At 42.1% G+C, this 14,669-nt stretch overlaps 1 protein-coding gene across 4 annotated transcripts in view; it reads right to left on the bottom strand.

The window, feature by feature from the left end:
• The window catches only part of DIP2C (disco interacting protein 2 homolog C), a 492,724-nt gene that overhangs the window by 68,497 nt on the left and 409,558 nt on the right, over positions 1-14,669 (bottom strand). For all 4 annotated transcript variants that reach the window (XM_069729709.1, XM_069729707.1, XM_069729706.1 and 1 more), the window contains 3 exons: positions 7,722-7,802; positions 2,928-3,051; positions 1,614-1,735 (listed from right to left, as the gene is read on the bottom strand). In XM_069729709.1, the coding sequence (XP_069585810.1) occupies positions 1,614-1,735; positions 2,928-3,051; positions 7,722-7,802 (327 nt within the window). The remainder of the gene's footprint in view (positions 1-1,613; positions 1,736-2,927; positions 3,052-7,721; positions 7,803-14,669) is intronic.

Genomic DNA, 14,669 nt, shown 5'->3' with positions numbered 1-14,669 from the left:
TATGCCTTGCAGAGAAGCATGTTGTTGCAAGAAGTAGCACCAGGCACGAGTTTAATTTTTTGTTTCTAATGACATCATATTCACAAAGTCATTTGTTATCAAGAGCGAATGGATCTGGGTTCTTGTTTTCATGGAACAGTTAAAATAATCATCCTACATACTATACATTCCTGCCATCATAAAGTGATATTTAATGTCCTGTCCTAATGATGGCAGAGACAATCTTCCTTTATTTCTGCACTAGGAGCTTCTACAAGCTTCTAATTATGAGAGAAATGGCAGCAAAAAAAATAAAGAGCTGAATACATTAATTTTAATAGCAAACGTCTTTCTTGCTTTCTCATTATACTACAATATATTCCGGCTAAACAAAATTTCGTTGTCAAAATATGGAGTTGTATATGTTATCCCAAAAAATGAGCTTCTTACGCTGAGGGAAAATTTCAAATGTCTTTCTTTTCAGAACTCTTAAAGAGTGGCTCCTTGGGGGCTTACATCCAAACCCCCGCAAAATGGGTTTCGGCGTATGCGATGATGGGGCCATTGACTATAATTAATGGTGGTCAACTAGGCAAATACAGATGAAAATGATGCATCATTATAATCAATGTCCCAGAGAGCTCATATGCTTTTTTTTTCCCCAGAGGTTCGGACGAAAGCCCTTACGGAACCACTGTGACAAACACTATATAAACCCAGCCTAATTGGTACTGATCTTGAAACAGTTTTTATTTTTTGGCCCTCCGTACCAAAGTTATGCCCCCTGGAAATAAAGATGCAAATTTTCCCTAATATCAACTGGGCGTGTACCACACAACTTCTCTGTGGGCATTTGCCTTTTCTCCACTAATTCTGGCCAATCAAAACACAGCCACGCCCACAGACAAGTTCTGTGGTACACACCCAGTTGGTTAAAGAGGATATGTGCACCTTTATTACCGTGGAGCATCAGGGTATGTGCACACGTTGCGGATTTGCCTGTGGATCCGCAGTGGATTGGCCGCTGTGGATTCGCAGCAGTTTTCCATCAGGTTTACAGTACCATGTAAACCTATGGAAAACCAAATCCGCAGTGCACATGCTGCGGAAAATACCGCGCGGAAACGCTACGTTGTATCTTCCACAGCATGTCAATTCTTTGTGCGGATTCCGAAGCGTTTTACACCTGTTCCTGTATAGGAATCCGCAGGTGGTAAAACGCTTGTGAAATCCACACAAAAAACGCTGGAAATCCGCGGGTAATCTGCAGGTAACATGCAGTGCGTTTTACCTGCGGATTTTTCAAAAACGGTGAGGAAAAATCCGCACACGAATCCGCAACGTGTGCACATAGCCTAACTCTGCAAAGAAGGGGCACAGAATAAAAAGTAAAACGGTTCCAGAATCCATGGTACAGCAACAATTGGAAGAAGTAATTTCGTTTAAAATAGAAAATCCAGCAAATGTTCTTCATTGAGGCTGGAGCTTACTATAAGAGCTGGCATCAAAATGAAGGAGAACGACCTAGGAATGTTGTTATATATATCGCCCATATGTTGACCAGCCTCTTATGAAATCATTATCGTATGTCATAAGATACCTGCTCACTTTATGATGGAAGATTTACACCTTACCTCCACAATCATCTTCACCGTAGGCAGCGTCGTTGCGATGTTCTGTGGGTGTGGAGGTCGCACTGTTATTGGCACACAACCAGCGTACAGACAGCCATAAAATGCTGCAATCAGATCTATTCCTGCAAAGCCAAATCAGAAAGCCTCATCAGTAAAAACACAATTATAAAGGGAATGTTTCATATAAGAACACGCTATTAACCAGCAGACACAGATAATCTGCAGGTTATGAGCATTCTGAAGCTGCCTGGTACCTGCACTGAGACCCCTGCTGCTGGAAGGAAATTACCTTTATTTCTCCCGGCAGTCTTGGGCTTTCAGTCAGGGATGGTGCTGACGCGGCTTCAGTCTCCGTACAGTGCATAGTGAGCGGCGGCTGTAACCGGCCCCGGCACTGGCAGCTGGCTCAGAATTACAGTACCAAGCAGTAACTAAAATTGCGCTGATCTATCCCTCCTATGAGGAATAAAAGTCATTTCATCCCGGCAGTGGGGCTCTCAGTGCCGATGCTGCGCAGCTTGCAAACATTATTAACCTGCTGATTAACCCCAAATCTGCAGCTTAACAGTGTTTTTATTTAATGACAGGTTCACTTTAAAAGGGTAATTTTTACTAACATGTTTTTTTTTTTACCAAATTCCTATATAGTGTAGTTATTGTCACAAAATAAAGATGACGCACTAAACCAATTACCTGCATGAATTCTATGTACCTGGCACATCTACAAGAAGGTGCGTATTTAAAGAAGTTTTCTGCCATTTTCTTTAAGTTTACATCTGAAATAAGAAAAGCCATATACTGACCTATAAATCCCCCGCCACTTCTCCAGTCTCTTTGGGCACGTGACTGCTGCAGCCCATCAGTGGCTGCAGTGTTTGACTGTAGATGCCCAGACAAAAATGATAGGAGATCGACGGAAGGTTGATAAGAGAGTATATGCTATTTTAGCACTGGGGTCTTATGTAAATTTAAAGAAAGTGGAGGAGAACCCATTTAACTCAGACTTGGAAAAATTTTGGAAGCGAGTAACTGATAATTAACGTTCATTTTGTAAATGAGACCATGAGATTGCAGAAACCAGAATCCATATTGCAGCAAATTGTTGAGGGTCCCAGAAATCAAACATCATGTAACATAACATCGAGGGACCCTAGTAACAAAATATGATGGCTAAAAAAAAAGACAATCCCTTTCTTTGAAAATGCTAATTCTACAGTTATAAAATGCATTTAGAGACAAAAGTAATATATATATATATATATATATATATATATATATATATATATATATATATATATATATATGTATGTATACCTGGAGGATACACAAGAGCCACATGATCTCCATCTTGTAAGTGTCCCCTTTCCATCAACATCACTGCTATTTTCTCAGCCCGCTTATGTAACTGGCTGCACGTCAGAGAATTGGCAATAGTTCCCTGTAGGTAAAAATACAGTGAGATTAGTCATATCAGTGATGTTGTTTTGTGTCGTGGCTACTGGAATCAGGGATCCATCACTGAGCGGTGACGTCAGTAGTATGGCACGTGCTGCCCTTACGGAAACAAAGACCAGGTGCACTGGAGGAGAACTCAGCTATGAAACTCTTCCGGTCTTATGCTTCCTATCCAAACTTTGTAGAAACAGCAGAATATTCATGGCACCAGGCAGTATTACCATAGAAATAAAATGATGAAAGGAATTATAATAAAATATTGTTGTGCTCCAAGACTGCTCCACCTCTATGGATAAAGTGAGTCGCATACTAGCTCAAGTAAGTAGAGGAATTTAAAGGTTAAACAATTTTAATCAATATTTTAATGAACAGATCTTGGAATAATAATAGTTTCCACAATTGAATGTGTCTAAAAAAAAGATGTTCCTGCGCCGAGATGATCTTATAAATGTGCCCCTGCGTGATCCTGCTCAAAATCCTATGATATACTCACCCAGGAGGGTTCCTTTGGTTGCCGCTGTGTTCCCCTGGGCACCTGGAGGCGCCCGGCTACAGAGGAGGTGTCAGGCGCAGCTCCGGCTGGGTGAGCGCCGGGGAAGCCAAGACGGAGGACGGGCCTTGAAGGAGACGGCGGCCATCTTTCTTGCCGCGTGTGCCGGCGGTGAAGGACGTGGAGCGGCGGCACTCGGCTCAAGGGGAGTTAGCTGGACGCAGGCGAAGCTCCCGGAGGTACGAAAGGGTGACCGCGCGGTGTGAGCCCAGAGAAACGGGCCCTGCGCTCCCCCCATCCTTAATACGGTATAACGCCTGATAGTCCCAGCGTCTGCTCCCAAACAGATATATCTCCCTCTGTTCCCGCCATTCAGAACATAACTGCAGACATTGCAGTGTCTGATGGGTGGCTGACCTAGCGAGTGCCACACAGAGACTGATATATAGACAAATTTATCACATACCAACATTGTTTGGAGGAGGAACCTACATTTCTTGATAGACAATGAGCTCTATTTACCTTAGGCTTTGTCTCCCTGACCTGCACCTCCCCCCAGGGTAATAAGTGCAGCAGCTGCAATAAATCCTTGATGCCACACGCTGCTTCCTCCGCAAGGACCCTTTGCAGGCTGTGCGGATATTTAACATAGACTTATTTGCTCTGCAACACATTGCTGCATTAACTAAGTAGTGAATGTATTCAATTATAGTGCAACAGTGCTTGAACCTTACCTCACAAAACATTAACTATGCACCGTCCAAGAACCTCGGGTGCAACTGAAAAGTTGAGAAAATATGCACAACCTGACCCCCCTGATAACCTGCGGTCAAATAATGATAATTCACCGGGGGCTAAGACTGCTAGTCAGCCGAAAAACCGTGCTTCTGATAGCGAGGAGGATGGAGATCGGGAGGATCTAACTTTGAAACAAGCGTCTGAGTAGTTAATGCAGGTTATATCACTAACCAGGACATCCTTAACTGGGAAAATAGAGGAGGTGCACTCTGAGGTGGGAAGCCTTCGACAAGACATGCAATCTATAAGGGGCCGCATCATGGAGGTGGAGTCCAGGGTATCTCGCCTGGAAAACAACTCTGTGCCCATGGAAACTAAATTGACAAAAGTGGCTGGCTCTATAAATGCCTGGAAGCAAAAGGCAGACGATTTGGAAAATAGACTACGTCGGAATAATATCCGCATTATTGGGCTACCAGAACACTCAGAGGGTCAGCAACTGGAACAATTCCTGGAGAGTTGGCTCAAAGATACTTTAGGAGATGAATTCTCCTCTACATTCTCTGTGGAGAGTGCCAACAAAACCTCTTCCTCCAGGCGCCCCACCGAGAACCTTTTTGGTGCGCCTTTTGAATTGCAGGGATAGAGATGCAGTGCTCCGTTAGGCAAGACAATAAAGCCCTATTAAATTTAATAATTCCACTTTATCAATATTCCCAGATTTCTCTATGGAGTTGCAGAAACAACATGCCCAATTCATGGAGATAAAGAAACAACTTAGGGAAAACAACATTTTATATTCAATGACCTATCCAGCCCGCCTCAAGATTGTTTACAAGGGCTCTTACTCTTTCTTTACGACCCCAACAGAATCCGAAGATTGGATGCGATCTCATGTGGGAGCGAATGGTGTGGGGGGGGGGGGATCCTAAATCACCTGCCGTCTTTACATATAGATACTCCGGAAATGGAACTCTCTCACTGGGTTTTCTTTTCCTTTTATTTTTTTCTTCTATTTTCAATGATAAGAGCTCTTTCCGCCAAAGTCCAAGAAAACAACTATACCGGACTCTGTTTTCAGAGATGGTACCATCTTTTCTTCTGGACAGTGACAGGAGCAAGAAACTTTGCTCCCTTTTGAAGCGTATTTTGCTTTATCTTGTTTTAGTATTGTTAGGTATTGGTTATATAGGAATTGCTGCCATGTTTTTTTCCATTGTATACCAGAAGTGTGATTGGCGAGACAATGTATATTATATGTGGATGAAGAGGTATGACATCTGATCTTACATGTTTAACCTGGAATGTGAGAGGTCTTGGATCACCCCGAAAGAGAGTTAAAGTATTTTCTCAAATAAGACGTCACCATCCTCATATTGTAACCCTAGTTGAAACACACTTGACCAGAGATTCGGCCCGTTATGTACAAAAACCGTGGGTACAATGGTCTGTACATACATTCCATACTAGTTATTCTAGGGGGGTCTCTCTATTAATCCACAAGGATGTTAGATGGGAGGTTGGGGAGGTACGGAGAGACCCTGAGGGCCGATTTATCTTTGTACATGCCTGGATTAATTTGAAAGATTACGTTATATGTATATACAACCCCCCTCCTGCTAATATGTCCATCATAAAAAAGGCGCTGAGTTTTGCTCGAAATTATCCGGATACATATATCATATGCCTGGGAGACTTCAATTTGGACGAGTGCCTTGATAGGCTCAGGCTGGATGGCGAGGCTTTGGGGGTGACTCCCTTCCCATCTCGTTTGTCCACATTCATGGTGGCTAGATCTGTGGAGAATACGTCATCTCGATGTAAAAGAATACACCTGCCACTCGTCCGTTAGACGCACTCTCTCTCGCTTGGATTATATTTTTGGATCCAGTAACTTGGCGATGTGGGTGGGGGAGATAGAACATGGGAACAGGGGCATTTCAGACCATAGTCCGGTAATACTTAAGCTCAACTTTGATCAGACAAGACATAATGCGGTCTGGAAACTAAATCCATAAATGTGCACCTGCTGTGTACTGTGTAATGGCTGTGTCTGACCGTACAGGGACATGGTCTGATCATAACACAGCTCCTGGGCAGGGGAGGAAGAACAAACGAGTATATAGACATTACTGCGAGGGATCACAGCTGATTCATTCTTTGAGGTTAAATATTGCTTAAAAATGGGCAATTAAATGTTTTACCTCACAAAAGGAATCAGCTGTGATTCTGTGCTCTAATGTCTGTATACTCTCTTTTGCTTCCTCTCATGCCCAGGATCTGTGGTAATGTCTGTATACTCTTTTACTTACTCCCCTCCCCGGTAGCTGGGGTATGATCAGACCATGTTCCTGTACGGGAACACACAGCCATTACACAGTACACAGCCGGAACAAATTAATAAGATTATCTCAGCACAGGAATATTTTTTGTTAACACATCCAATTGTGGATCTTATTTTTATTACCAGATCTAATAATTAAAATGTACTTTTGGAAAAACCCCTTTAAGTGACATGAACAGAGCCCTGAACTCAACTCCATTGAGCACCTATAAGACAAACATTATTGTCCAACATCAGTGCTTGACTGAACAGGCACAAATGTCAGAGATACACTTCAAAAACTTTCATAAACTACCAGAAGTGTAGAGGCTGCTTTACTACTAAATATGGCCCAAATCCACATTAACACCTGTGGTTTTGATGTTCAACAAGCTCACGTACAGTATATATGATGCTAAGATGTCTACAAATTTTTGGCCAAGTAGTGTATGTGTCACAATGAAGGTCAGGAATGTGAAACTGGACCCAACTACCATCTGTGGCTTGGACCAGTGTTCCCCAACTTCAGTCCTCAATGCCCACCAACAGATCATGTTTTCAGGATTTTCTAAGTATTGTACAGGTGATAATTCCATTACTTGTGCAATACTAGGGAAATCTTGAAAACATGATCTGTTGGTTGGCCTTGGGGACTGGAGTTGGGGAATATGGGTTGAACCTCAGCAGAGGAAGGGATTCATATAGTGGGGACAGTAAGAAATATCTATGGCCGGAATTTTTATTTTTTTTACACCTGTGTCCAGGAGTCCTGTTCGGGGCATAAACAACCATAGGGCAATGAAGAAGAGCATGTCATAAACTATGTCACTGGCTCTATATATTTTCCTATAATAACTCAGTGTAGCACAAGGCTTGCTACATACGGTAATTATGCAAAATGTCAAATTTTATGAAAGGTCCAACCAATAAATTTTATGTAACTGCTACAAACAATGTATGATCCAAACCAAAAGAAAGAAAAATCTCATAGATGGTATAACTTTATATAACCAAGCCATTCTGCTTCCATTCATTACATGTTTGACCCTCCATAGTATAACTTTCACACAAGACAATTATGACGCAAGGCAGTATGGCTTACCCGTGAGTTTAATAATGTATAAAGCACGTGATCAGGAGTTGTCTGGGCTCTCCATTGTAAAACTTCAGACAAGAATAAGAACTAGAAAGAAAAAAAACAAAACAAATTCATATTATATATAGCGCAATACAATGATAAATAAATCCTATAATTACAAAAAAAAGACGTGTCTACTGCAATTGTCACAAAACACAGCAAGAATCCAACAATCTGGTAACAATCACATTAGATAACAAAATATTCCATTCATCCGTCATTATTATAAGTCGCTGTGAATGGAGAGTAGCTTGACTTTCTTAAAAATCCCATAGTAGTAAATTGACAAAGCTGCAATGTTCCACCGCACCATTTGTTGTGTGAGCCTTGTCACTAGATAAAGCCAGCAAATATCAGACATTTATGGCATATCCTATGTTAATAACCCTTTGAAGATACTTTACTATATTACAAATAAAATGTTTTAGTGAAATTATGATAATTTTTCCCATTTTATCATTATAGTAGTGCAACCACTGTTACTCATCTGTCTCAGCACCAACATCGGCCCCTGCTCGCTTCTTCTACGGCAGTCGTCTTTTGCTGTAGTCCAAGTAACCCAACAAACTAAATCCTTCGATATCACCACCCAAAAGTATTTTAAGGCCGCACGAGTATTCATTTGAGTTACCAAATGCATATCTGGAAAATTCCTCAACATGCATTTCTATCAGCTGGCTAATCATCTCTTGCTTGTTTACTATCTATCTGCATTTGCCTTCTCGCTCAGGCCTGCTGACTAAACCTTCGTCCGCAGTAAGCATATCAAACATTTCTCTGGTCCTGTTCACACTACAGAGTTGCTGCAACAGAGTGTATCTTCTCTTCAAGCAAGTTTCATTTTACCTATTATCACCGCAACCTGCGGTTAACCATTTGTTTGTTGGTTGCCTACCTCCCTGCCAAAGAGCATTTGTTGGCATATAGCATAACAACCAAGGCTGTGGAGTCGGAGTCCATTTTGGTGGAGTCGGTGTCATGGAAATTGAGAAGTCGGAGTCGGAGGTTTGGCTCACCGACTCAACAGCCCTGATAACAACTGTGTATTTTCTGCAACTCACGTACTACCGAAACCTCTTAAATTCCTGTGTTGTCTATACTCCTGGGTCAGTTTCTACTGACCTGCATACCCTCTTATCCTGGTCCTCGCTGGTCCATGTGCCATCCAACAAGTGCCCGTTGTGCCATCATCTTCAGTCCTTGTTGCTAACCCTGACCTACCTCTTAGGAAACCCACCTCATCAAGTGAGTCCGTAACAAACCCTATCACATACTATAACAGACGATAGCTACAACCCAATTATCATTCTTACAAAAGAGCAGTGAAACAAGTGTAGCTCTATTTATTGGGGAGGGAGGATTATTACATATCGTGGTTACTCACATATTCATGATCAAGTTTTTGCATAGAAGTTTAATTTCACACATCATGTGCACAATGAATGCAGATATGGAGATTACTGCATCTACTTTAGACATCGGCTTCTGCTTAGAGTCGCTGGGTCATGTGACTGGCAGCGATTAAGTAACTTGTGTGTGTTCACCGAGGCGCCGAGGCATGGATATAGCCTTTGTTTCTTCCTTTTGTAACTTATATGAGTCACTACTGAATACTGCCAAAACATTGCAATCTGCAAATGCTAAACAGTCTGAGAAATTCATCTTGGGCTCCTCGGGTGTGACTATGTGATTAATGCCTATGCAGAACGCATTAAATTAGGTCACAGCAGCTCTTCTACCTTTCTGTGGATGGAGCCTACGTTATATCATTGTCACCCTAATTCATAATTACACGATAGAAGTTGTTATGAATGACAAAAGCCACTTGTCGTCTCCTCACAGAGTCACATTCATGATATCTGTAGCTGCCGAAACGATGCAGTCGTTGTGGGAGAAGCACCAGGTGCGTTGGTATGGTTGCCGAGGCAACCATATAAGGCCATAGTTATTTCTGCAGAGCTACGTCTGACGCTGAAGGACAGATTTAGAAAAATTAACATAAAAGATTTTTTTTATTGTCTATAGCAACCAATCACAGCACAGCTTTCATATTTCAAAAGCAGAATACCAAATGAAAGCTCCGACATGATTGGTTGCTATGGGCAACAGGTTTTCGTTTAGGCAGTTTTCATTTATCTCCTTCCTTAGCGCTGCTTATTATGGCAGGAAATGCAGTATTTTTTAATGGCAAATATGCAATGCTTTGTACGGAGGAAAGTACCGTACATTGCGTCACAAAAGAACAGGGATGTCACCAAATGTACATTCCAAAGAGAGCATTTTTGGAGCTTTCCTGGCCTTTTTGAAGATGACTAAAGGAGTTTTCACAATAGGGCTTATAGGGAAAAAAAATGTCCAGTGAAACAGTAAAAACAAATTATTACCCATATGCCCACCAATTAGCAGACCTGGGAATTTTTATCCCTGACTTTTATCTTAAGTCCAATAGTGCAAGAAGAATTTGAAATCTCAAAAATGGATCCTTAAAAATGTAGATTTTATTGAAAAGCCATAAAAACCCAGTCCAATGCCATAAAAAACTGCAGACGAGTTTCAGACACCGTCTTTACTCATTACATAAAAAACATGGTGTTTATATGGTGTCTGAAACACGTCTGCGGTTGTGTTTGATTAGATTTTTATGGAGTTTGATTGGATTTTTATGGCGTTACAATAAAATCTACATTTTTTAAGTACCGATTTTAAGGACTGATTTTGATGTATTTCACAATGTTTTTGCACTATTGGACTAGGGATACTATTAGGTTTCTGTGCGAAGTGGACCTTTTGACTCTGGTGAGTGGCCTTTTTTTTTTGTTTACGAGTCTTACGACACTTTTATCTCTGTTACAAAACAGAGCAGCAGGTAAGACACCAGGCCGCCATTCCCTTCATTACCTATGAGTGAATGGAGTGGTGGTCAAGCATGGCACTACTCTAAACTCTATTCTAAATGAGAAAAAGTCCCTATGGTGCCAATTGTTGCAGGTCCCAGCAGACCGAACTGAATGTGAGAAAAATAACAGTACCCGACAGTGACCAACCAGCAATTTACGGGGCTGCTGTATCCCACTGTACAAGGCTTCAGGTTCTGGCAGCTAAAGGAGAGGATTTTCAAACCCTTTAAGCTAATTAGATACGAGTACATGATTGTCATGAGTCCATTCCAGTCACTGCAAATGTCATTCAGGACCCTAGTTAGTATATTGGCCCCAATAAGCATTTTAGTGCTGAAGGATTATAAATGGAAGACATACTACCATTTTTGGATTATTAATAAAATAGATTTATTAGTGTGATCTTTCTATTTTATACACTGAAATGTGTAACTGAAAGCTAAGGCCTAAACCCCTTGTATGGGCCGGGCTATGGTACATGCTATATTGGGAAAAATCACACAGATGAAGTCTCGCCAGCCCGGCTAATCCTAAGGCGAGCCTAGGAAGGGTATGAAAATTCAAGCAGCACGTGTCCATGGCCAGTGAATACTGATCTGGACCATCTACGGGGGTGCGTGACGCGATCCGCTTATCTCTAGTAATGGGAGAAAATGAACGGTAACACCCCATTGTCAATTTATTTCTAAATATTCAGGAGGAATAACAGAGAGATAGCATAATTAAAAGTTATAAGAAAAGCTCTTCCACAATTGTTATAGGATATGGAATACAACTACACTGCTCAAAAAAATAAAGGGAACACTAAAATGCCACATCCTAGATATTACTGAATGAAATATTCCAGTTGTAAATCTTTATTCATTACATAGTGGAATATGTTGAGAACTATAAAACCTAAAAATTATCAACGTAAATCACAACGAATATTCCATGGAGGTCTGGAGTTGGAATGATGCTCAAAATCAAAGTGGAAAATGAAGTTACAGGCTGATCCAACTTCAGTGGAAATGCCTCAAGACAAGGAAACGATGCTCAATAGTGTGTGTGGCCTCCATGTGCCTGTATGACCTCCCTACAGTACAACGCCTGGGCATGCTCCTGATGAGGTGGCGGATGGTCTCCTGAGGGATCTCCTCCAAGACCTGGACTAAAGAATCTGCCAACTCCTGGACAGTCTGTGGTGCAACGTGACGGTGTATGGTGCGAGACATGATGTCCCAGATGGGTTCAATCGGATTCAGGTCTGGAGAACGGGCGGGCCAGTCCATAGCTTCCCAGGGTCAACAGCACCAGCATATGGCCTCACAAGGGGTCTGAGGATCTCATGACCTAATGACAGTCAGGCTACCTCTGGCGAGCACCTGGAGGGCTGTGCGGCCCTCCAAAGAAATGCCACCCCGACACAATTAATGACCCACTGCCAAACCGGTCATGCTGAAGGATGTTGCAGGCAGCAGATCGCTCTCCACGGCGTCTCCAGACTCTGTCACGTCTGTCACATGTGCTCAGTGTGAACCTGCTTTCATCTGTGAAGAGCACAGGGCGCCAGTGGCGAATTTGCCAATTCTGGTGTTCTGTGGCAAATTGCAAGCATCCTGCATGGTGTAGGGATGTGAGCACAACCCTCATCTGTGGACGTCAGCACTCAGACCATCCTCATGGAATCGGTTTCTAACCGTCTGTGCAGACACATGCACATTTGTGGCCTGCTGAAGGTCATTTTGCAGGGCTCTGGCAGTGCTCCTCCTGTTCCTCATTACACAAAGGCTGAGGTAGCGGTCCTGCTGTGGGTTGTTGCCCTCCTACGGCCCCCTTCACGTCTCCTGGTGTACTGGCCTGTCTCCTGGTAGTGCCTCCAGCCTCTGGACACTACACTGACAGACACAGCAAACATTCTTGCCACAGCTCACATTGATGTGCCATCCTGGATGAGCTGCACTACCTGAGCCACTTGTGTGGGTTGTAGAGTCCATCTCATGCTACCACGAGTGTGAAAGCACAACCAACATTCAAAAGTGACGAAAACATCAGCCAGAAAGCATTGGTACGGAGATGTGGTCTGTGGTCACCACCTGCAGCACCACTCCTTTATTGAGGGTGTCTTGATAATTGCCAATAATTTCCATCTGTTTGCACAACAGCATGTGAAATTGATTGTCAATCAGTGTTGCTTCCTAAGTGGACAGTTTGATTTCACAGAAGTTTGATTTACTTATTCTGTTGTTTAAGTGTTCCCTTTATTTATTTGAGCAGTGCATTTCACTAGAACAAACAGATGAGTAGAGTTGACAGATTATCTTTAAAGCTGGTCTGATATAAAGACATTACATTGCATTTCTACTGAATTATGGTGATCTACTGTATATTTCAGTCAGGGTATTTGTGTCTTCTGGTTGTATTATAGCCATATTAATCTAGCCTAATCAAGATTTGTACAGGAAATCCAAATAAATTAGGTTTTGCAGTCATCTTGGCTGTTTTTGTTTGCAATTATAAAAACCTTGGGGTGTTTTTAGAACACAAAACAACAACTTTTTTTGCCCTTTTCAGTGTAATAAATAACAATAAAACAATTTTTCTGATTGATGGGTCACTGGTCAGAAACTTTCATGACAGTAGAAACGCCCTGTGCCAGCATTAGGTGAAGACAATTCCCCTAAATTATATATATGAGCCTATCAGTAATTGCTTCCCTCTCTAAGGATATCACAGTGTAGTGAAACTACAGGGTTAATATAAGCTAACAAGGAGTCAGAGCGCCCTGACATTCAGAGCAATGTGAGAAAGTAATCTTCGCTGAAGCCTGTATCTAGTTATTATTATTTATTTCACATGGATCAATAGTAACACGTTTATAAGATGATAGGCCGAATATAAACCATAGGTCATAATACAAAGAACAGCACAGTCTTTCCAAAACTAAATTACATTGACACTTTGCATTACTCCACAAGGGGAAAACATGACTTTTTTCTTAAACAATGTAATAACAAGCGAACGTCAGATTAGAAGCAGACTTCATCACTCAGCTTTACACTTAAGGTTTTTATTCAGGACCTAAAAGCAGAGGGTCTAATCCTAAGGTAAATCTGTCACCAGGTTCTTGCCAGTTAATCTGAGAGCAGCATAATGTAGAGACAGAGACTCTGATTCCAGTGATGTCTCACTTACTGTGCTGCTCACTGTTTTATCAGAAGGAGATCATCACTAGAGGACTAGTAGACCTGCATCCAGGTGGTCCTCGACATTCATGAGCTCTGCAAAACCCAGCCCTCACCACTGATTGGCAGCTTTCTGTGTACATTGTGCATAGGCAAAAAGCTGCCAGTCAGTGGTGTGGGCAGAGTTACACAGAGCTCAGCATTCAGAGAATTGCTAGATCTGCAGCAGAGAAAACAGCGATTTTATCAAAACTGCACCAGGTAGCTCAGTAAGTGACACATCGCTGGAATCAGGGTTCCTGCCCCTAAATCATGCTTCTCTCAGTTGTAGTAAAAACCTGGCAACAGATTCTCTTTAAGAATGTAAATAAATCTCCCATCAGGAGAACAATCCCAAAGAATTCCCAGAATGCACAGGCACAACGCTACCATGAAGGTGTGAACGTGCATGGCGCTGTAATGGACAACCCCACTAAGCAAGGACCCTCAAATTCAGGCTTTATATGTGCAGCAGCTGATTTTGTTTCCCTCAATTATATTTTAATTACTTGTAGTCCATCATAATTATTTCCTAATCCTAAAAGAAAACAGCATGAACTTACCCCTGAGCAGAAGGTGGACTTCTGCTACTATACAGTAGGCACCCTGAACAAGCAGCGCTGCAGAATCATCTGATCTGGTCAGAAATGAAACCACAGCAGCTCTGCAGACTTTATTAAACAAATAAAATTAGGAACTGCTCCCTCGGCACTGACTGACAGCCAGCTATGTACTGCTGCACTGCTGAGCTGGCTGTCAGTCAGTGGCGGGGGAGTGGTTACAGCCGCTGCTCACTATATACTGAGCAACTC

This window comes from Ranitomeya imitator, chromosome 6 (genome assembly GCF_032444005.1).
Source record: "Ranitomeya imitator isolate aRanImi1 chromosome 6, aRanImi1.pri, whole genome shotgun sequence".
Lineage (NCBI taxonomy): Eukaryota > Metazoa > Chordata > Amphibia > Anura > Dendrobatidae > Ranitomeya > Ranitomeya imitator.
The sequence above is the reverse complement of the archived record's forward strand: the minus strand, read 5'-3'. Positions and strand labels throughout refer to the sequence as shown.